This window comes from Colobus angolensis, unplaced genomic scaffold, assembly GCF_000951035.1.
Source record: "Colobus angolensis palliatus isolate OR3802 unplaced genomic scaffold, Cang.pa_1.0 Scaffold58, whole genome shotgun sequence".
Taxonomy (NCBI): domain Eukaryota; kingdom Metazoa; phylum Chordata; class Mammalia; order Primates; family Cercopithecidae; genus Colobus; species Colobus angolensis.
Genome location: NW_012119376.1, coordinates 189,265 through 214,051, shown reverse-complemented (window position 1 = coordinate 214,051; position 24,787 = coordinate 189,265). Strand labels below are relative to the sequence as shown.

Sequence of the window (24,787 nt, the reverse complement as noted above, 5' to 3'; positions counted from 1 at the left end):
TCTTGACTCTTTATCCAATTTGCCAGTCTGTATCTTTTAATTGAATCATTTAGTCCATTTACATTTAAGGTTAATATTGTTATGTGTGAACTTGATCCTGTCATTGTGATATTAGCTGGTTATTTTGCTCGTTAGTTGATGCAGTTTTTCCTAGCATCTATAGTCTTTACATTTTGACATGTTTTTGCAATGGCTGGTACCAGTTGTTCGTTTCCATGTTTAGTGCTTCCTTCAGGGTCTCTTGTAGGGCAGGCCTGGTGGTGCCAAAATCTCTAAGCATCTGCTTGTTTGTAAAGGATTTTATTTCTCCTTCATTTATGAAATTTAGTTTGGCTGGATATGATTCTGGGTTGAAAATTCTCTTCTTTAAGAATGCTGAATATTGGCCCCCACTCTCTTCTGCTTTTAGAGTTTCTGCCGAGAGATCTGCTGTTAGTCTGATGGGCTTCCCTTTGTGGGTAACCCAACCATTCTCTCTGGCTGCCCTTAACATTTTTTCCTTCATTTCAACTTTGGTGAGTCTGACAATTATGTGTCTTGGAGTTGCTCTTCTTGAGGAGTATCTTTGTGGCATTCTTTGTATTTCCTGAATTAGAATGTTGGCCTGCCTTACTAGGTTGGGAAAGTTCTCCTGGATGATATCCTGAAGAGTGTTTTCCAACTTAGTTCCATTTTCCCCCTCACTTTCAGGCACAGCAATCAGATGTAGATTTGGTCTCTTTACATAGTCCCATATTTCTTGGAGGCAGTGTTCATTTCTTTTTCCTCTTTTTTCTCTAGATTTCTCTTCTCGCTTCATTTCATTCATTTGATCTTCAATCATTGATACTCTTTCTTCCAGTTGATCGAGTCGGTTACTGAAGCTTGTGCATTTGTCACATAATTCTCATGTCATGGTTTTTATCTCTATCCGTTCGTTTATGGCCTTCTCTGCATTGATTATTCTAGTTATCCATTCTTCCATTCTTTTTTCATGATTTTTAGTTTCTTTATGCTGGATATAGAGTTCTTCCTTTAGCTCTGAGAAGTTTGATCGACCTAAGCCTTCTTCTCTCAACTCGTCAAAGTCATTCTCCATCCAGCTTTGATCCTTTGTTGGCGATGAGCTGCGTTCCTTTGGAGGGGGAGATGCGCTCTGATTTTTTGAATTTCCAGCTTTTCTGCCCTGCTTTTTCCCCATCTTTGTGGTTTTATCTGCCTTTGGTCTTTGATGCTGGTGATGTACTGATGGGGTTTTGGTGTTGGTGTCCTTTCTGTTTGTTAGTTTTCCTTCTAACAGTCAGGACCCTCAGCTGTAGGTCTGTTGGAGTTTGCTTGAGGTCCACTCCAGACTCTGTTTGCCTGGATATCAGCAGCAGAGGCTGCAGAAGATAGAATATTGCTTAACAGCGAGTGTTGCTGTCTGATTCTTGCTCTGGAAACTTCGTCTCAGAGGTGTGCCCAGCCATGGGAGGTGTTAGGTGTGGTATGTCTCCCAGTTAGTTTACTCAAGGGTCAGGGACCCACTTGAGCAGGCAGTCTGTCCATTCTCAGATCTCAACCTCCGTGCTGGGAAACCCACCGCTCTCTTCAAAGCTGTTAGACAGTGTCATTTACATCTGCAGAGGTTTCTGCTGCTTTTTGTTTAGCTATTCCCTGTCCCCAGAGGTAGCGTCTACAGAGGCAGACAGGCCTCCTTGGGCTGTGGTGGGCTCCACCCAGTTAGAGCTTCCCAGCAGCTTTGTTTACCTACTTAAGCCTCAGCAATGGTAGGCGCCCCTCTCCCAGCCTCTCTGCTGCCTTGCAGTTAGATCTCAGACTGCTGTGCTAGCAATGAGGGAGGCTCCGTGGGCGAGGGACCCTCCAAGCCAGGTGTAGGAGATAATCTCCTGGTGTGCCGTTTGCTAAGACCTTTGGTAAAGTGCAGTGTTAGGGTGGGAGCTACCCGATTTTCCAGGTGTTGCATGTCTCAGTTTCCCCTGGCTAGGAAAAGGGATTTCCTTCCCCCTTGCGCTTCCCAGGTGAGGCGATGCTTCACCCTGCTTCAGCTGTCGCTGGTTGGGCTGCACCAACTGACCAGCACCGATTGTCCGGCACTCCCCAGTGAGATGAACCCAGTACCTCAGTTGAAAATGCAGAAATCACCTGCCTTCTCTGTCGCTCGTGCTGGGAGCTGGAGGCTGGAGCTGTTCCTATTCGGCCATCTTGCTCAGGATCTCAGGAATGAGTTTTAAATGAAGAAAAACACTCTGAGTATTTAAAGTATTGCTATGTAAATTTTTACCCTATGTATTTATTTATAACAAGGGAAACTTACGATGAGTGAAGCCGTCTTAATCAGTTTGGGCTGCTATAACAAAATGCCATGGACTGCGTAGCTTGTAAACCACAGAAATGTATTTCTCTTGGATCTGGGGACTGGGAAGTCCAAGATCAAGGCAATGGCAGATTTGATATTCTAGTGAGGATCTGCTTTCCGGTTCATAGGTGTCACCTTCTAGGTGGGTCTTCACATGATGGCAAGGGCAGGGCAGCTCTCTGGGGCTTCCTTCATAGGGGTAGTAATCTCATTCATGAGAGCATGACCTTATCACTTCCCAAAAGCCCCACCTCCTAATACCATCATTGTCAGGGTTAGGGGTTCAAAAAACAGAATTTTGGGAGGACACAAATATTCAGACTATAGCAGAGTCTTATAAAGAAAAGCTTGAGAGTAGAAGGACAATAGAACTACAGTGTTTAGGAGTTTGCTCTCCTTTACTAGTTCAGATTCACTGCCTGAAATGAAAGTTTTTTACTTCTCCAGTGAGCTGTTTTACTGTTCATTACCACTGAAAGCCATGGAAACTCACACCACATCTTCATAGCCACCTCTGGTGCCTGTTTTTCTATTTGTAGATTCACACTTACTTATGGTACATTAATGGCTGTCACACCAGTGTTAGCTACAACTAGGTTGCTTCCATTAAATTCAGGAGGAAAAGATAATTGCTGAACTAATATAGATAGTTATGCTGACAGTTTTATAAGGGAAGAGTAGTAAGAAAATTGGATAGGCACTCCATATCTTAAATTTGTTAGATTTATCTAATTATAAAAAGAAACTTTGTGTAGAACTTTTTGAAAACTCAGAGAAGTATAGAGAAGAAAACTAAACTTACCTGTAATCCTCTTCTATAGAGATTACACTATTTTTGTTCTATAGTCCTATTGTGTATGTTTACAATTATACACAAATGCATATGCCAGTTAAAGTATGTACTTTTAAAAATGAAATTATTATGATATATAGTTTTATATCCTGTTTTTAAAAGTATGGTATCACCACTAATATATTATGATAGCTTCCACTCTTTTTCTCTAAAAACAATCAGTGTGTTAAAACATTTTTATACATAAATCTTCTTAAGTTAGATAATTTCAACATTTTTGTGACTTTTTAAAATTGCAGTAGTTTTGGGGGGAGCAGGTGATGTTTGGTTACATGCATAAATTCTTTAGTGATGATTCCTGAGATTTTGGTGCACCCATCACCGAAGCAGTGAACACTGAACCTAATGTATAGTCTTTTATCCCTCATCCCACCTCCCACCCTCCCCCTGGAGCTCCCAGAGTCCATTGTACCATTCTTATGACTTTCTGTCTTCATAGCTTAGCTCCCGCTTATAATTGAGAATGTATGATATTTGATTTTGCATTCCTGACTGACTTCACTTAGAATAATGGTATCCAACTCCATCTAAGTTTCTGTGAATGCCGTTATTTCGTTCCTTTTTATGCCTGAGTAGTATTCCATGGTGTGTGTGTGTGTGTGTGTGTGTGTGTGTGTGTGTGTATAATCACATTTTCTTTACCCACTTGTTGACTGATAGGCATTTGTGCTGGTTGCATATTTTGCAATCACAAATGGTGCTGCTATAAACATTCCTGTGCAAATGTCTTTTTCATATAATGACTTCTTTTTCTCTGGGAAGATACCCAAGTGTGGAATTGATGGATCAAATGGTAGTTCCGCTTTTAGTTCTTTAAGGACTCTCCATGCTGTTTTTCATAATGGTTGTACTAGTTTATACTCCCATGAGCAGTGTAAAACTTCCCTTTTTAACACATCCACACCAACATCTATTTTTTTTTTATTTTTAAATTGTGGCCATTCTTGCAGGGGTAAGGGGTATCACATTGTGGTTTTGATTTGGATTTCCCTGATAATTAGTGATGTACAGCATTTTTTCATGTGTTTATTGGCCACTTGTATATCTTCTTTTGGTCTATTCATGTCCTTAACCCAGTTTTTGATGGGATTATTTTATTTTATTTTTTTTCCTTGCTGATTTGTTTTAGTTCCATGTAGATTCCAGATATTAGTCCTTTGCTGGATGCATAGTTTGTGAATATTTTCTCCCACTCTGTGACTCTATGGGCTGTCCATTTCCTCTGCTCATTGTTTATTTTGCTGTGCAGGAGCTTTTTTGTTTAATTAAGTCCCATCTATTTATAATTGTTTTTGTTGCATTTGCTTTTGGGTTCTTGGTCATGAAGTCTTTGCCTAAGCCAATGTCTAGAAGAGTTTTTCTGATGTTATCTTCTAGAATTTTTATGGTTTCAGATCTTAGATTTAAGTCTTTGATCCATCTTGAGTTGATTTTTGTATAAGGTGAGAGATGAGGATCCAATTTCATTCTTCTACATGTGGCTTACCAATTATCCCAGCACCATTTGTTGAATAGAATAACTTTCCCCACTTTTTGCTTGTGTTTGCTTTGTCAAAAATCAGTTGTCTGTATGTATTTGGGTTTATTTCTGTGCTCTCTAATCTGATCCATTAGTCTATGTGTCTGTTTTTATACCAGTACCATGCTCTTTTGGTAACTATAGCCGTGTAGTATAGTTTGAAGTCAGATAATGGGATGCCTCCAGATTTTTCCCTTTTGTTTAGTCTTGCTTTGGCTATGTTGGGTTCTTTTCCCTTCCATATGAATTTTAGAGTTTTTTTTTTTTTTTTTTCTAGTTCTATGAAGAATGATGATAGTATTTTGATGGGAATCATGTAGAATTTATAGATTGTTTTTGAGAGTACGGTCATTTTCACAATATTGATTCTACTCATACATGAGCATGGGATGTGCTTCCATTTGTTTGTGTTGTCTGTGGTTTTGTGTCTTTCAGCAGCATTTTACGGTTTTCCTTGTAGAGATCTTTTACCCCCTTGGTTAGGTATAATCCTATGTATTTTATTTTATTTTATTTTTTACAACTATTTTAAAAGGGGTTGAGTTCTTGATTTGTTCTCAGCTTGGTCACTGTTGGTATATAGCTGTGCTACTGATTTGTGTACATTCATTTTGTATTCTGAAACTTTACTGAATTTATTTATCAGATCTGGGAGCTTTTTGGTTGAGTCTTTAGGGTTTTTTAGGTATATAATCAGGTCATCAGCTAACAATGACCGTTTGACTTCCTTTTTACAGGTTTGGATGCCCTTTATTTCTTTGTCTTGTATGATTGCACTGTCTAGGACTTCCAGTACTATGTTGAATAGAAGTGATGAAAGTGGACATCCTTGTCTTGTTCCACTTCTCAGGGGGAATGCTTTTAACTTTTCCCCATCGAGTATAATGTTGGCTGTGAATTCATCATAGATGGCTTTTATTACCTTAAGGAATGTCTCATCTATGCCAATTTTGCTGAAGGTTTTAATCATAAAGGGATGCTGTATTTTGTCAGTTGCTTTTTCTGTGGTGATTGAGATGATCATGTGATTTTTTGTTTTAATTCTGTGTTGTATCACATTTATTGACTTGCGTATGTTAAACCATCCCTGCATCCCTGGTATGAAACCCATTGGATCATGGTGGATTATCTTTTTGATATGCTGTTTGCTTCAGTTAGCTAGTATGTTTTTGAGGATTTTTGCATCAGTGTTTATCAGTGATAATGGTCTGTAGTTTTCTTTTTTGTTATGTCTCTTTCTGGTTTTGGTATCAGGTTGATACTGGCTTCGTGGAACGATTTACGGAGGATTCCCTCTTTCTCTGTCTTGTGGAATAGTGTCAATAGAATTGATACCAGTTCTTCTTTGAATGTCTGGTAGAATTTGGCTGTGAATCCATCTGGTCCTGGACTTTTTTTTTTTTTTGGTAGCTTTTTAACTATCATTTCAATCTTGCTGCTTGTTACTGGTCTATTCCGAGTGTCTCTTTCTTCCTTGTTTAATTTAGAAGGGTTGTATATTTCCAAGAATTTATCCATCTCCTCTATGTTTTCCAGCTTATGTGTGTAAAAGCGTTCACATTGTTCATGGTAGCCTTGAAGCATCTTTTATATTTCTGTAGTATCAGTTGTAGTATCACTCATTTCATTTCTAACTGAGCTCATTTATATCCTCTCTCTTCTTTTCTTGGTTAATCATGTTAATGGTCTATCAGTTTTATTTATCATTTGAAAGAACCAGCTCTTTGTTTCACTTACTTTTTGTGTTTTTTGTTTGTTTGTTTCACTTTCATTTAGTCCTGCTCTGATCTTTGTTATTTCTTTTCTTCTGCTGGGTTTGGGTTTGCTTGTTCTTGTCTCTCTAGTTCCTTGAGGTGTGACCTTAGATTGTCTGTTTGTGCTCGTTCAGACTTTTTGGTGTAGACATTTAATGCTACGTACTTTCCTCTTAGCACTGCTTTTGTTATATCCCAGAGGTTTTGATAGGTTGTATCACTATTATTGTTCAGTTCAAAGAATTTTTTAATTTCCATCTTGATATCTTTGTTAACTGAAAGATCATTCAGGAGCAGATTATTTAATTTCTGTGTATTTGTATACTTTTGAAGGCTCCTTTTGGAATTATTTTGCAATTTTATTCCACTGTGGTCTTCTGAGAGAGTACTTGATATAGTTTTGATTTTCTTAAATTTATTGAGGATTGTTTTATGGCCTATCATATGGTCTATCTTGAAGAATGTTCCATGTGCTGATGAAAAGAATATATATTCTGCAGTTGTTGGGTAGACTGTTCTGTAAATATCTGTTAAGTCCATTTGTTCTAGGATATAGTTTAAGTTCATCGTTTCTTTGTTGACTTTCTGTCTTGATGACCCCTCTAGTACTGTCAGTGGAGTATTGAAGTCCCATCTAATTATTGTGTTGCCATCTGTCCCATTTCTTAGGTCTAGTAGTAATTATTTTATAAATTTGGGAGCTCCTATGTTAGGTGCATGGACTAATCCTTGTATCATTATATAATATCCTTTATTATCTTTTTAGTTTTCGCTTTAAAGTCTGTTTTGTCTGATATAAGAATAGCTACTCCTGCTTGCTTTTGGTTTCCGTTTGCATGGAATATCTTTTCTAATCCTTTACTCAGTCTCCCAAATAGCTGGGACCACAGGTGCATTCCACCATTTCCAGCTAATTCTTTTTGTATTTTGGGTAGAGATGGGGTTTTGCCATGTTGCCCAGGCAGCTCTCAAACTCCTGAGTTCAAGTGACCCTCCTGCCTTAGCCTCTCAAAGTACTGGGATTACAGGCACGAGCCACCACACTTAGCCATTTTTGAAATTTCTTTAAGTTGGTTTTTACCTTTCTCTGGTGCCTCCTTGAGTAGCTTAATAATCAACCTTCTGAATTATTTATCTGGCAATTCAGATATTTCTTGTTGGTTTGGGCTAGATCCATTGCTGGAAAGGTAATGTGATCTTTTGGGGGTGTTATAGAACTTTATTTTGTCGTATTACCAGAACTGCTTTTTTAGTTCCTTCTCATTTGAATAGACTGTTTCATCGGAAAGATCTGGAACTCATGGGCTGCTGTTTGGATTCTTTTGCCCCGTAAGATGATCACTTGATGTAGTGGTCTCCCTCTTCCCCTAGGGATGGGAATTCCTGAGAATCAGACTGCAGTGATTGTTGTGCTTTTCTGCGTCTAGACACCCAGCAGGGCTACCGGGCTCCAATCTGGTCCTAGGGAATGTCTGCAAAGAGTCCTGTGATGTGATCTGTCCTCAGGTCTCCCAGCCATGGATAGCAGCACCTGCTCCAGTGGAGGCTGCAGGGGAGTGAAGTGGGCTCTGTGGGAATCCTTGGTTGTAGTTTTGTTTAGTGCTCTGGTTTCCTCGAATGCCAGTTATGCTAGCAGTGAAGTTGTCATGTGAACAAACTCAGAACTTATGGTTAAGCTGATGTTTGGTAAGCAGTGGAATTAGCTGTTGTTTTCTCCTTCTTTGGAGCAGGGTTGTTCTGTTATGAGTTGCTGTCATGACTTGAGTTGGTTGGCCTCTAACCAGAAGGTGGTGCTTTCAGGACAGTGCCAGCTGCACTAGTAGTAGGATGGTATAATATTGCCCTATGTTGGCCAGGATGAGTACTCAGGTCATCTCAGGTGATGGGTGAGGCTGTAAAACTCCCAAGAGCTTATGCTGTCTTGTGGTATTTGCAGTGGCAAGTTCCTTCTTTAAAAGGGTCTGTGAATTCTTTTGGTTTTCTTGTTGTGTTCCTGCGGTGGTTCTTGGAACGAAAGTTCACATTGTGAGTCTCCAGATGCTGTTCTGTCCATCTAAGCAGGAGCAGTGCATTAGACCTGTCTCCTATCTGCCATTTTCCTCAAAAGAATTTTAAGTCTGTGGCTTTTGATATAGATTGCCAAATGTTTCCCCAAAATCTGAACCAATTTAAAAAAATTTTATAATAATTCTAATTTTACTTAAACTGCCTCCAAATTTATTTTATAAAGATAAACTCTTGTTTTTGGCTTTTTAATTTAATATTGGATATAAATAAATTATTGAAATTCCCAGATAATGAATGCAATTGTTTTGGATAAATCGATGGGATAATATTTTCTTTTATATTTAGTTATCAAAATAGATTAAGGGCAAGTAAAGTTAGGGAGACTGACTTTCTTTGTATTTTCTTTATACTTAGCCAGAAATTTTTCTGTTACAGAAGAATTAGATTGTTATTTACATGCCAAATATATGTTTTTGTGCTTATTCCCAAGAATGATCTTTCATATCAATAATAAAATAATTAGGTTGATAAATTTAAGAACCATTTTAAATCAAATAACATCACTTCAATATGTGCATAAAGGCTAGATCTTGTCAAAATTTTCCTCTCCCCTCTTTCTCTGTTTTTGTGTGTGCATAAGCCTAACTATATCAGTTATTCTATGCTTTTGGAAGTATTTTTGCTGACAAGTTAAAAATCGTTTTTTTTTTTTTAATTTTAATTTAAGTTCAGGGATACATGTGCAGAACATGCAGGTTTGTTACATAAGTATACACATGCCCTGGTGGTTTGCTGCACCCATCAACCCATCACCTACATTAGGTATTTCTCCTAATGCTATCCCTTCCCTAGCCCCCCACCCCCCGACAGGCCTCGGTATGTGATGGTCCCCATCCTGTGTCCAAGTGATCTCATTGTTCAATTCCCACCTATGAGCGAGAACATGCAGTGTTTGGTTTTCTGTCCTTGTGATAGTTTGCTGAGACTGATGGTTTCCAGCTTCATCCATGTCCCTGCAAAGGACATGAACTCATCCTTTATTATGGCTGCATAGTGTTCCATGGTATATATGTGCCACATTTTCTTTATCCAGTCTATCATTGATGGGCATTTGGGTTGGTTTCAAGTCTTTGTTATTGTAAATAGTGCTGCAATAAGCATACATGTGCATTTGTCTTTATAGTAGAATGATTTATAATCCTTTGGATATATACCCAGTAATGGGATTCTGGATCAAATGGTATTTTTGGTTCTATATCCTTGAGGAATTGCCACACTGTCTTCCACAATGGTTGCGCTAATTTATAGTCCCACCAACAGTGTAAAAGCGTTCCTATTTCTCCATATCCTTGCCAGCACCTGTTGTTTCCAGGGTTTTTAGTGTTTGCCATTCTAACTGGTGTGAGATGGTATCTCATTGTGGTTTTGATTTGCATTTCTCTAATGACCAGTGATGATGAGCTCTTTTTCATATGTTTCTTGGCCACATAAATGTCTTCTTTTGAGAATTGTCTCTTCGAATCCTTTGCCCACTTTTTGGTGGAGTTGTTTGCGTTTTTCTTGTAAATGTGTTTAAGTTCCTTGTAGATTCTTGATATTAGCCCTTTGTCAGATGGATACATTGCAGAAATTTTCTCCCATTCCGTAGGTTGCATGTTCACTCTGATGATAGTTTCTTTTGCTGCCCAGAGTAATTGGTAGATTCAGTGCTATTCCCATCAAGCTACCATTGACTTTCTTCACAGAACTGGAGAAAACGACTTTAAATTTCATATGGAACCAGAAAAGAGCCTGTATAGCCAAGACAATCCTAAGCAAAAAGAACAAAGCTGGATGCTTTAGAATTCATACAGAACCAAAAAAGAGCCTGTATAGCCAAGACAATCCTAAGCAAAAAGAACAAAGCTGGAAGTACTGAAGATTTAAAGACTATTATTTTCAGAATAATAAGAATTTTGGAAGCACTTGAATTTCTTATAATTTAAGGTGAAATGAACTGTTTTGCTTGAGAGCAACTCTTCCGTTTATATAAAGCTATAAAGTTCTATGCAGAAATTCCAATACCTATTACTGATTCCTAACATTTGCATTATCTATTTGCTTTTTTTTCTGTTTAGGACATCCAGGCAGAAATTGATGCCCACAATGACATATTTAAAAGCATTGACGGAAACAGGCAGAAGATGGTAAAAGCTTTGGGAAATTCTGAAGAGGCTACTATGCTTCAACATCGACTGGATGATATGAACCAAAGATGGAATGACTTAAAAGCAAAATCTGCTAGCATCAGGTCAGAATAGTCAATATCAAAATAAAAATAATGGGGTGGAGGGGGCAGATACTTGTGATCTTTGTATATCAGAAAGAGAAAGGGCAGCCTTACCACCGCTGCTACTTTATCAGAAGCAGTTTAGGATTTAAATGCAAAGCCTGTTTCCTTGAGTTATATAGTTCAAACTCTATTTGTGTCCGATACTGTCTACTAACTGTTCCAGACTATTCATAAATGTTCATATATTTTAAACCTAAAAACAATACTAGTAATAATACTATTAGCAACGTCGGCTAATTACTGAGTGTTTACCTTGACTATGTACTTGTTAGGATCTTTACAAATGTTACTTTATTTCATAATAAAAAAAAATCCTAGAAAGGTGGGTAGTAACATTATTCCTTCTATGAGGAAACAGAAGTTTAATGAATATAAGCAACTTGCCAAGTTTTGAGGCTAAGAGGTGCCAAGCCAGAATTTGAATCTAGATCTTTTTGACTCTTGGCAGTGAACATGTTTTGCTTAATCATGCTGTTTGTATGCCTCGTTCAAGATGTATTTATAGAAATTAAATATCTCTTATGGACACTAAACTGGAAAATTGATGATTCATGTCTGCATTTGGAGAGAGTAAAATTAAATAAGGATGAACCTTAGGACCAGAATTCTGACTAGGAAAAGACCTTGAAAATTACCCAGAGAGACAGAATGATGAGTGTTATTGGGGTCAAGAATATTTTAAGATCATATTTAATAGATAGTGGACAGGTCCTAATTAAATATAAATGTAGTGAATACTGGCTGAAAAATATGTTATTGGGCAAAAATCTAAAAGCAGAACATTGGCAGGAAGTCCTAGATCCGTTTTGTTTTGTTTTGTTTTGTTTTTTGCAGCGTAGCATGTGTACAACCTTGAAACCAATGGTCTTGAATTTGACTCTGACTCTACTATTTACTCTCTTATCTTGAACAAACTACTCAGCCTCTTTGAGCCTTAAATTTGTTTATTTACAAAATCAGAATAGAAATATTTAACACTCACGATTGCTATGAAGATTGAATGGAATGATTTGATAGTTCCCTAATCTATGTAAATCCTGCCTAAGAAAGCATCTAGTTAAATATTTTTATACATAAAGGGGCTCAGTGGGTCTGCCTCCTCTGGTTTCAAGATTTAATGGAGAATAGACTCTTCAATGATTACCTATCATGAATGAATTAAAAAAAAAATTTTCTGAGATGTCTTCAAAGATTTTTATTCTTCTGGAGCTCAGAGAGTGGAATTTGCAGTTCCTCTTACATGTGAGGAAGGGAGCAATGTAGCATGGACACGGATGCTGTGTGTAAAGTTCCCATTGGAAAATATGATAGTTCAGCACTGGCCAACTACTTTTTCTTAATAAGAGAAGAAAATTAGGGAGTACTATGTAGTGAGGGATTATACTTGTTTAAGACTTGAATTTTCAACTGCCTAGATCCCATCAGGTTGCAACTTTCCATTCCTCATAAGTATGAACAAAAATATTAAAAATGTTAATAGTGAAAAGCATTCACTGAGCATCCAACAAAGTCATCTCTGCCAACAACCTAAGAATTCCAGAGCTGGTCCTAGTGAAGTGTACATGGTGCTGGGATTTTCAGAGGTTAGAGAATGACTTATTTAGGAAGAATAACTTAATGAAGACCTATATCATAAATAGATAAGTAAAAAGTTATAGACAAAAATTTTTGGTCTTTCTTGGGAGTTATTGCCTAAACCTATCATGACAAAATTTTTTTTTTTTTTTAACTGGAAGGAAAGAACTTATAAACTACAGCTGGAATATTATGTAATAAGTAAGTTAATGTTATTTTTAGAAGACGGGGGAATATGCCTGTGCCGGTGGACTTTTGCATTAAGGTAGATCAGACATTCCAGCAAAATGTGATAATAAATTAATGTGATGATGAATTAAAATAACTTTTATTTTGATTAGTCACCTCAAGAGATTCAAGCACTTATTCAAGCACGTAATACAAGCTTATTTCTAGGCTTGAGCCATTGCTATTAATAAGATATAGTCCCTACCACTAGAGGTTCACAAATCTGTTCAGATTAAGGTAGGGTCCAAAGCAGAGAGTGGTTACTCTCACTTCAAATGATCGAAGAAGGCTTCATAAAAGAGTTCATTCCTTAGCTGAGCCTTGAAACATACATAGTTATTCCCCAGATGGTCTAGGTGATGACTGGGGAAGGGTAACTAAGCTGGGGTCTTGAAATAACACTGTGTTTATATAAAAATCAATACATTAAGTATGAGAATACAGTTTGCTGCTGGTGTCGTGGGGAAAAGACTATGGCTAACCAAAAGAGAGAGGGATAAGAGACAAATCATGCATACCTATGTGTAACCAAGCTCCCTTCCACTGTGGATGGAATTGGGAGCCTTTTGAGTAACATGATTAAATTTGGGCTTTGGAGGAATCCCTGACACAACTGTGGAGGATGCCTTGGATGATCCCGTTCTGAAGAGGGGAGACCTGGTAAGAGACACTTTCAGCATCTAGGAAAGGGAAGAGAGATTGAGTAGATAATTAGTTCACATTGTTAAGGCACTGGAGAGACATCCAGGAGAAGATAGCCAAAGCCATTAGATGGAGATCTGCTCTTCAAAAGAGAGCAGTAGGTGAAATACACAGATGGGAGGGGGTGTCCACAGACAGGTGGCAGGTAACCATTGTGAGTTAGTTATTAGAGAGGGTGAAACATTAGAAGAGGGCAAAGCAAAGAAGTCCAAGAAACTCTAATACATAAGGAATGGGCAAAGGAGAGGGAAGCAGCAAGGAAACTGAGAAGTCCCTATCCTGAAGAGGGATGAGATCCAGGAGAGAATATTGTCAAGAGCCAAGGAAAGAGGGGTTTCTAAAAGAAGTGCATAAGTAATGGTGTCAGCTGCTTAAAGAAGTGGAGTAAGATCAGGCCTGCAGAGTCCAGGAGCAATTAGAAGGGCTTTGGTGGCCTTTTGCCAGGGCCTTTTTTTTCTTTTTTTTTTTTGGTTGAGGGAGAAATCTGATTGCAGAGGACTAAAGAGACAGAAGGGGAGGTGAAGATGTGGCAATAGAACTGAGTCTACTCAGTCTCATTATCTCAAGGAACTCATCTGTGAAGGGAAGAGGAGGGAAGAATGCATTTGCTGTCTTATTACAGTTGATACTATTGCAAGTTTATAACAGCTGGTGGCTGTATCTATATCTATGTAGACCTGTCTGTGCTTTTACAGAGATTCAGTATGGCATTGTAAAAATTTTTTAAATTTTATTTTTAATGTTTGTGGGCATATAGTAGGTGTATATATTTATGGAGTACATGAAATATTTTGGTACAGGCACGCATGCAATGCATAATAATCACATCATGGCAAAAGTGGTATGCATCCCCTCAAGCGTTTATCCTTTGTGTTACAAACAATCCAATTATGCTTTTTTAGTTATGTAAAAATCTACAATTAAGTTATTATTGACCGTAATCACCCCATTTTGCTATCAAATACTGGATCTTATTCATTCTTTCTATTTTTTATACCTATTAATCATCACCATTTCCTCCCCATCACCCCCATGCCCCACCAACTACCCTTCCCAGCCTCCGGTAACCATCCTTCTAGTCTGTCTCCATGAGTTCAATTGTTTTGATTTTTAGATAAATATCAACTGATTTTTAGGTAAATATCAAAATAACTGAGAACATTCAATGCTTGTCTTTCTGCGCCTGGTTTATTTCACTTAACGTAATGATCTCCACTTCCATCCATGTTGTTGCAAGTGGCAGAATGGTAGAATAGTACCCCATTGTGTATAAATACATTTTCTTTATCCATTTATCTGTTGATGGACACTTAGGTTGCTTCCAAATCTTGGCTATTGTGAACAGTGCTGCCACAAACATGGGAGTGCAGATATCTCTATGATATACTGATTTCCTTTCTTTTGGGTATATAGCCAGCAGTGGGATTGCTGGATCATATGGTAGCCCTATTTTTACTTTTTTGAGGAACCTCCAAACTGTTCTCCATAGTGTTTATAACTCACATTCCCACCAACAGTTCACAAGGGTTCCTTTTTCTCCACATGCTAGACAGCATTTGTTATTGCCTGACTTTTGGATAAAAGTCATTTTTGACTAGATTAGGTATGTTTAGCTAAAGGCGTAAATGATCTCTTCTTCATTTTTATATTTAAAAAATGAATGAGACAAAATTAAAATAGCATATTTGTTATTACTTGCATATTTATAAAAGATAAAATGGTTTGTTATTTAATTTACCCTCTACGTTTGCCAAAAATAGGTATGTGCTCAGTAATCGTTAGCTATTATTATTCTCATTGATTACGTGTTTGTTTGGCACTTATTGAAAAGACATAGAAATTCTCTCTACCCTATGTTTTTCGCTCTTGGTCGGTAATGTTGGGGATTTCTGAGAAGGTCTCCCAAAACAGCTTCCCCTTTTGCTGGCTGGATTCTGAACAAGTATGAAACAAAGTGTGCTCAAAGGCATTCATCATGTGGCCAATAGAGAACTCAAATGCCATGTTAAGTACTGATAGAGGCCAGATTGGAGGTGGTAACTTAGAGTGAAGGTGAGTAGGGCTGTCAACCAAACCCCAGAATGAGGCAGAATCACCAGCAGTCACTGGGCAAGGTGGCTTCCCAAGTGAGAAACCATACATGGAAGAGTAGAAAAGAAGTCAGTATCTTCATGGCCTGTTGTCAGGTGGTCCGTACGGACTGAGCTAAACATGCATGCCCAATTATTCTCCCTGAATTTACAGATCAGATTCATCACTCCACCTCTGCAGGGACTCGGTGAGTTTCAGGGGTGGAGAAGAGACCGGAGTGTGCTTAGTGAAAAAATCCCTCCCCAAGGAGTGGGAGGAGTGTTCTCATAACAAATCCGTAGAGGCAGTCCACCTCCCAGGCTCCTGACTCCTTCATTGCCTACTGAAAGTGATCACTGTGGAGCACACTGTTCAGCCCTACTTCTCTGTTCTTTCCTTTCATTCCTTTTTTTTTTTTTTTTTTTTTAAGACGGAGTCTCGCTCTGTCGCCCGGGCTGGAGTTGGAGTGCAGTGGCCGGATCTCAGCTCACTGCAAGCTCCGCCTTCCGGGTTCCCGCCATTCTCCTGCCTCAGCCTCCGGAGTAGCTGGGACTACAGGCGCCCGCCACCTCGCCCCGCTAGTTTTTTGTATTTTTTAGTAGAGATGGGGTTTCACCGTGTTAGCCAGGATGGTCTCGATCTCCTGACCTCGTGATTCGCCTGTCTCGGCCTCCCACAGTGCTGGGATTACAGGCTTGAGCCACCGCGCCCGGCTCCTCTCATTCCTTTAATGCACAATCTGCCCCTTATACTACCTTCTGTTGTGAACACATTGTCCTATGTCTTAAATATTTCTTGAAACTCTTCCGTAACTTTTCTCTCTAAATAAATGTTGGGTTTCCCCTTAATTGCCTACTTTACTTGAAACTCTTCAACAGAGGTTAATTTCCTCATTTTCCTCACCTAGCAGCCAATGAGAATATTCTGGATCTTTACCAACTACTATGGACACCAAACGGTCTGAATACCAGCCATAAACATCAAATGTGGTGCCAGAAAACACTGGCTGAAAAGGGAGCCCTGTCACACAGGGATAAGAGGGACAATTGCCAGTCTCATTGTGACTTGTTAAGCATTACTTCTCCATCTCTCAACAACATCTCCTTAGAAGTGAATGCATCCATTATTCTATCATTTCATCATCTTATTTCTGCTTCTTCCTGATCTATATGTAGGGCATGCTTTCTACATTCCTCATTCATTCAAGTGTCCCTTTACCTTTTTATTTTATTTTATTTTATTTTATTTTATTTTATTTTATTTTATTCTGAGACAGGGTCTTGCTCTGTTACCCAGGCTGGAGTGCAGTGGCACGATCTCAGCTCACTGCAACCTCCGCCTCCCGGGTTCAAGCGATTCTCCTGCCTCAGCCTCCCGAGTAGCTGGGATTATAGGCAGCTGCCACCACACCCAGCTTATTTTTATATTTTTAGTGGAGATGGGGTTTCATCATATTGGCCAGGCTGGTCTCAAACTCCTGACCTCAGGTGACCCACCAGCCTTGGCCTCCCAAAGTGCTGGGATTACAGACATGAGCCACCTTGCTCAGCCCCATTTACCTTTCATTCTCTATCCTTTTCTCAGCTACAGTTGTTGGTGGCAATATCCATATTCATAACTTTTTATATTTTGATTTCCAAGTTTCTTTTTACTTTACCTGTAAATGCCTTTATCCCTAAGTCCCATAGACCTGGTCACACTGGAAGTCAGTTAACATTTCCTGTCATCTTGGCATCCCTGAGATAATCAGTCTCCAGGAGATCAAGGGCAGACTGTTTTCCAGAGTACACATTTTATTTTATTACATTCGACCTGGCCATGTGCATCCGAATGCAATTTGTTTTGCCCTATTAGTTAGTAAAGAGCCCTCTGTTGTATCAAATCAAATAAGAATTGTTTACAACCTCATCAGTAAAACATCTCTCCTTCACCTTGAAGTTATGACTCTTATCCAGGGGGGTGCCTTCCTTCATTAGCTTATGATATACTGGACCTATCTATCTACTATTATGTAACTTTATAGTTTTATCCAGTTCATTTTTATTTTTTACGTATTTATTTTTTAAAAGTTTTACAATTTCAATAGCTTTAAGGTACAAGTGGTTTTAGTTACGTGAATGAATTGTATAGTGGTGAAGTCTGAGATTTTAGTGCACTCGTCACTCGAGTAGTGTACATTGTACACATTTTGTAGTTTTTTTTTTTTTTTAATCTCTCACTGCCCTGGTAACCCCCTCCACCTCTAAGTCTCATATGTCCGTTGTATCACTCTGTACACCTTTGCATGCCCATAGCTTATCTCCCGCTTGTAAATGAGATCATGTGGTGTTTGGTTTTCCATTCCTGAGTTTCTTTACTTAGAAGAATGGCCTCCAGCTCCATTCAAGTTGCTGCAAAAGACATTATTTTATTCTTTTCTATGGCTGAGTGGTATTTCGTGGTATACACATACCACATTTTCCTTATCCACTCATTGATTGATGGACACTTACATTAGTTCCAAATCTTTGCAATTGTGAATTCTGCTGTGATAAACATATGAGTGCCATTGTCTTTTCGACTTAATGACTTCTTTTCCTTTTGGTAGATAACTAGCAGTGGCATTGCGAGATCAAATAGTAGATGTACTTTTAGTTCTTCGAGAAATCTGCTTAGGGATTGTACTAATTTACATTCTCACCAGTGTGTAAGCATTCTCATTTCACTACATCTTCATCGACATCTTTAGTTTTTTGACTTTTTAATTATGACCATTCTGGCCAGGGTAAGGTACTCTCATTGTGGTTTTATCAGCATTTGCCTGACGATTAGTGATGTTGAGTGTTTTTTCATATGTTTGTTGCCCAGTTGTATATCTTCCTTTGAGAAATGTCTAATCATGCCATTTGCCCACTAAAGGATTATTTGTGTTTTTTCTCGCTAATTTGAGTTCCTTGTAGATTCTGGATATCAGTCCTTTGTTGGGTGCATCATTTACAAATATTTTCTCCCATTCTGTGGGTTATTTTTTTTACTCTGTTGATTATTTCTTTTGCTGTGCAGAAGCATTTTAGTTGAAGTAGGCCCCATTTATTTATTTTTGTTCTTGCTAGATTTGCATTTGCTATTGGGGTCTTAGTCATAAATTCTTTGTCTAGGCCAATTTCCAGAAGAGTTTTTCCTAGGATTTCTTCTAAAATTGTTATTGTTTCAGGTCTTAGATTTAAGTCTTTAATCCATGTTGAGTTGATTTTTGTATGTGGTGAGAAATAGGGATTCAGTGTCACTCTTCTACATGTGACTTTCCAGTTTCCCTAGCATCACATGTTGAATAGCGTGTCCTTTTTCCAATTCATGTTTTTGCATGCTTTGTCAAAGTCAGTTGGTTGCATTTGGCTGTATTTCTGGGTTCTCTATTTTGTTTCATTGGTCTGTGAAGATGCTTGATATAATTTTGATTTTTAAACATTAATTGAGACTTGTTTTGTGGCCTTTGTATTCTGGAGAATGTTCCATATGCTGATGAGAGGAGTGTATATTCTTCAGTTCTTGAGTAGAATGTTCTGTAAATATCAGTTCGATGCATTTGTTCTAGAGTGCAGCTGAAGTCCAGTGTTTCTTTGTTGACTTTCTGCCTCGATGATGTGCCTAGTGCTGTCAGTATAACGTTGAAGTCCCTACTCTTAATGTGCTATAGTCTATCTCTTTTCTTAGGTCTAGTAGTAATTGTTTTATGAATTTGGTAGCTCCAGAGCTAGATGCATATATATTTAGGATTGTAATATCTTCTTGTTGGAATGATCGTTTTATCATTATATAATGACCTTCTTTGTCCCTTCTTTGTCTTTTTTTTTTTTTTTTTTTTGAGATGGAGTCTCGCACTGTCAACTGGACTGGAGTGCAATGGCACGATCTTGGCTCATTGCAACCTCTGCCTCCCAGGTTCAAGTGATTCTCGTGCCTCAGCCTCTCAAGTAGCTGTGATTACAGATGCCCACCACCACGTTGGGCTAATTTTTTGTGTTTTTAGTAGAGACAGGGTTTCACTATATTGGCCAGGCTGGTCTCAAACTTCTGACCTCATGATCCGTCCGCCTCAGCCTCCCAAAGTGCTGGGATTACAGGCATGAGCCACTGCACCCGGCTCTTTGTCTTTCTTTAAAACTGTTGTTGCATTTAAAATCTGTTTTATCTAATATTAGAATAGCTACTACTGGCTGGGCATGGTGGCTCATTCCCATAATCCCAGCACTTTGGGAGGCTGAGGCGGGCAGATCATGAGGTCAGGAGTTTGAGACCAGCCTGACTAACATAGTGAAACCCTGTCTCTACTAAAAATACAAAAAATTAGCCGGGCATGGTGGCAGGCCATGTCGTCCCAGCTACTTGGGAGGGTAAGGCAGGAGAATTGCTTGAACTCGGGAGGCAGAAGTTGCAGGGAGCCGAGGTCACGCCGCTGCACTCCAGCCTGGGAGACAGAGTGAGACTCCATCTCAAAAAAAAGGAAAACAGAATAGCTACTACTGTTCACTTTTGGTTTCCATTTGCATGTAATATTTTCTTACACCACTTTACCTTGAGTCTGTAAGAATCCTTATGTGTTAGGTGAGTGTCTTGAAGAGATACTTTGGTTTGTTTCTATCTATTCTGCAATTATGTGTCTTTTAGATGGGAAATTTAGACCATTTGCGTTCAATGTTAATATTAAGATGTGAGGTACTGTTTCAATTATGTTTACTGTCACCTAGATACTTTATTTTCATTATTGTGTTATTGTTTTATAGGCCCTGTGAAATTTATGCTTTCAAAAGGTTCTTTTCTGGGGCATATTGACCTTTTGTTTCAAGACCGAGAACTCCTTTTAGCACTTCTTGTATGCCTGGTCTTCTATTGACTTGCATATGTTGAACTATCCCTGCGTCTCTGGGATGAAACCTACTTGATTGTGGTGAATTATCTTTTTGATGTGCTGTTGGATTTGGTTTACTAGTATTTTGTTGAGGATTTTTGCATCTATCTTCATCAGAGATATTGGTCTGTCATTTTTTTTTTGGTATGTTGTTGCCTGATGTTGATATCAGGTTGATAATGGTTTCATAGAATGAGTTAGGGAAGATTTTTCTCTTTCTCACCCGACACATAAGGATTCTTATAGACTTAAGGTCAAGAGGTGGAAAAATATATTCCATACAATTGAAAACCAAAAGTGAGGAGGAGTAGCTATTCTTATATTAGATAAAACAGACTTTAAAGCAAAAACAATAAAAAAGACAAAGAGCGTTATTATATAATAATGAAATAGTCGAACAAGAAGATATTACAATCCTAAATATATATGCATATGACAAATTCCTTCAGCATTTGCTTATGTGAAATGCTTCTCCTTCATTTATGAAACTTAGTTTTACTGAATACAAAATTCTTGGCTGACAATTTTTTCTGTTTAAGGAGGCTACAGGTAGGATCCCAATTCCTGTTGGCTTATAAGGTTTCTACTGCGTCTGACTTAGCAGTCTGCTAACACTGCTGTTAGTTCAGTAAGTTTTTCTTTATAGGTCGCTTGATGCTTTTGTCTCAGTGCTCCTAGAAATGTTTCCTGCACGTTGACCTTGGATAGCCTGATGACTATATGCTTTGGTGATGTACTCTTTGTAGTGAATCTCCCAGGATTGCTTTGTGCTTCTTGCATTTAAATGTCTAAATCTCTAGCAAGGCTAGAGAAGTTTTCCTCAGTTATTTCCTCAAGTAGGTTTTTGAAACTGTTTGGTTTTTCTTCTCTCTCAGGAACACCAGTGATTCTTAGATTTAGCCCTTTTACATAATCCCATATTTCTTGAAAACTTTGTTCATTTCTTTTCATCCTTTTTTCTTTAGTTTTGTTTGGTTGGGTTAATTTAAAAGCCTTGTCTTTTGACAGACTTTTGATAAGGCTCTGAAATTTCTTTCTTCTACTTAGTGTAGTCTATTATTAAAACTTTCCACTGCATTTTGTAATTCCTTAAATATGTATTATATTTCCAGTAGTTCTGATTTTTTTAATCTATCTCATTAGAAAAATTTTCCTTCATATCCTGAATTGTTTTTAAAATTTCTTTATGTTGTTTTTCACTCTTCTCTTGTATCTCCTTGGGTAACTTAATAGTCATCTTTTTGTATTCTTTATCTGGTATTTCCAAAGATTTCGTCTTGGTTTAGATCTATTGTTGGAGAGCTAGTGTGATCATTTGGTGGTGCTATAGAACACTGCTTTTTCATATTCCCTGAATTATTTTTCTGGCTCCTTCTCACTGCAGAAGACTTTATTCTAATTATTTTTGAATTTATTTTAGATTCGACTCTGTGTTCTTTATTTCTTTTTCTCTCCTTGAGGATGTGACTTGAATGTTTCTAGTTTATTGTAACCTAATTCAGCTCTGCATGCTTTCAGGGGTAAAGACTCTGCATGAGTTCCTTGGTTATGGAGTCTTTGTATGATGGCTTTCTCAGATACTCATTGTAGTAGTAATGTGCTTGGTGTGTGAGCAGGTTCACTGTCTCCTGTGGCATTGGAATGGCCGTGGTCTCTTGAAGGTTACCTCATTCCCCAATGGCGTGTGCACTTATTTATTTTATCCAGTATTTCACTTATTTCACTTACTTGGTTGAACAGTTCAAGTTTCAGGCCAGTAGTGGAGGTGTCCTTGAGTAAAAACCAAACAGGTGGGTAATGTAATACCCAGTGATGCACACAGGTCCCAGCCTTAACAGAGGCAGCTGGGGGTATCTCAGAAATGCACTGAGGTCTTTTCAGGGAAAAGGGAGGAAGCTACCTTAGCCCTCCTGTCAGGCCAGCAGGAAAGCCCCACCACCCAGTCACTCTCCTGACCCAGTTTCCTGGCTCTTCAGATGACACAGGTACCTCTTTCCATCTGTAGGAATGCTGATGTTACACATAGAGAGGGACTGTGACTCCACCCCTCATGAAAGCCTGAACCTGGAGGGCACTCCTCTTGTGGGGATACAGTCACCCCACTGTTCTAGAAAGGCTGTCTACAGGTGTACGCATACCAGGCTCCTTTGGGAGAAGCCTCCAGGTGTATCTGTTATGGTGGGTGAAGGAAAGAATAAGTCCCCTTCTCCAAGACCCTTCACGAGCACCAGGGCTGCCTGACTGTTGGGACAGAGCTACAGACTTTCTCCACTGAGCCCAGTATTACACCCATGCCTCTGCTGAAAGAAACTTCCCACAGGTGGAAATGTCTGGGACTCAAGGCCTGCCATCTTCATTCTTTTGTCGTTCTTTTGTGACACAGGTTGCTCCCTTGATTTGGAGCACTCCCTCTTTCCCCTAGGAGTAGGAATCCCTGAGGGCCAGACTACTGTGAATGCTGCTGCTCCACTGGGTCTAGCAACCCATTTGGACTGCCGCAGTTCAAGCTGGTATGGGGGAATGTCTACAAGGGATCCAGTGATGTGACCTGTCCCAAAGCCTCACAGCAGTGGGTGCCAGCACCAGCTCTGAGGGGGGTTGCGGAGGAGTGATGTAGACTCTGTGATATTCCTTGGTTATAAATAGCCTTAGTGTGTTGGCTTTCTCACATGCCATGTGTAACAGTAATGAACAGGTCATGTGGGCAGACTCAGGGCCTCCTGATTAGCCAGGGTGATGCAGGTGATGATGACAGCCGAGATCACACAAGTTTTCCCCTTCCTGGTGCAGTGTGATTCTCCTTGGAGATGCTGTCATGGACTGTGTCAGTTGGCCTCCAGCTAGGAGGTGGCACTTGGAAAAGAGCACTGGCTGTGGTGGTAGTGGTGGGATTTATGCTTGCCTTATGTTACCCAGGGGAGGTACTCTGGTTTCCCAAGCAATGGGAGGGGCCGTAGAGCTCCCAAAAGTTTCTGGTTTTTTTTTTTGTGTGTATGTGTTAAGCTACCAGGAGGGGTGAAGGGGCAAAACCAGTAGGGAGGTGGGTCAAGCAAGGCTCTCTACAGGCGGATGCAAGCAGCAGCCCTTGTGGGGATTGGAGGACATTTTGTTGGCTGCTGGGGTAGTGTTACAAGGAGGAGCACAGTTGCCTCTGCTATGCAAAAGAGTGCAAATGAGAAATGGGGAATAGCCAGCAGCAGTAAACCCCACCTAGCTCCCCTGCATTTGGCAAGGTGGATCTCACATCTGCAGCATTCCACTAGCAGCAACAGCTAGCAAAGTTCCAGCCAGTCTGCACTCAAACTCAAGACTGCCTTAGATCATAAGCCTTCCCAGTGGAGATGGAAACTGCAGGGTTTTCAGGTCATGCCCATCCTCATCTGCCCATGAAGCAAGGGCACCCAGCTCCTGTGCCCACTCAAGTTTATATCAGGAATCTCAGTTGGGAGCTTCTCTCAACCTGTGACCCCTGCCTGAGTTAACTGGCTGACCTCCACGAGGTCCCCTATGAGTTAGAATCAGGAATGACTTCCCTTCATCCCTCTGGAGACTGGGAGTGCACACACAGCACATCCCAATGTGGTTCCTTCTCATCTACTTCCCATTGCTCACTACATCAGCTCCGGAGCTGGGCAGGGTTAAGGCCTTTTCCCTAATCTGGATTGCCAGGTTCCCCAGTGGGTGTGTATGTCCTGTAGGCAGTTTCTCCCTTTCTCACACTCTGGGGACTTACGATTTTTGGCCTGGCTCATGATGTATGCTGCAGCCTGCTGCTTCTTTCAAACGGTCTGTGGTGTCTGTCAGTTTTTCTTGTTAAGTTCCTGTGTTGCTTCTTGGAAATAAGTTCACAGTATGAATCTCTATATACTATTTTGTCTTTCCAAGTGGAAGAGGCATGCTAACAATGCTTCCAATCCACCATCTAGGGGGAGAAAAAAGTTTTATTCACTTTATATGCTAGATCTACAGTATTTCAACTTGATTTTTATGTATTTATTTACTTATTTATTTTTGAAACAGAGTCTTGCTCTGTCACCTCGGCCAGAGTGCAATGGTGCAGTCTTGGCTCACTGCAACCTCCATCCCCCAGGTTCAAGTGATGCTCAAGCCTCAGCCTCCCATGTAGCTGGGAATACAGGCACGTGCCACCATGCCAAGCTAATTTTTGTATTTTTAGTAGAGACGAGATTTTGTCATATTGACTGGGCTGGTCTCGAACTCCTGGCCTCAAGTGATCCACCCTCCTCATCCTCCCAAAGTGCTAGGATTACAGGCCTGAGCCACTGCGCCCAGCCCCAACTTGATTATATGAAAATGCACATCCTCTGATATTTTCAACTGTCAGATTCTCCAGCTTTTAAATGTTTATTCCTTTTTTTCCTGAATTTTCACATCTTTCTTCTAATCTTTAGTTGATCAAACCCTTTCTCTTTTCAGACTCCATTAATCCCCTCTACCTAGTTTGGAGCCCATCATAAGATACTTCAGCAGTGTCAGGACCTTGAATTTCCTTTCCCCTTT

General features: G+C 39.4%; 1 protein-coding gene across 1 annotated transcript in view; it reads left to right on the top strand.

Moving 5' to 3' along the window:
• UTRN (utrophin) overlaps positions 1 to 24,787 on the top strand; it is a 608,259-nt gene that overhangs the window by 407,621 nt on the left and 175,851 nt on the right. The window contains exon 52 of the mRNA XM_011962010.1: positions 10,589 to 10,761. Coding sequence (XP_011817400.1) covers positions 10,589 to 10,761 — 173 coding nt within the window. The remainder of the gene's footprint in view (positions 1 to 10,588; positions 10,762 to 24,787) is intronic.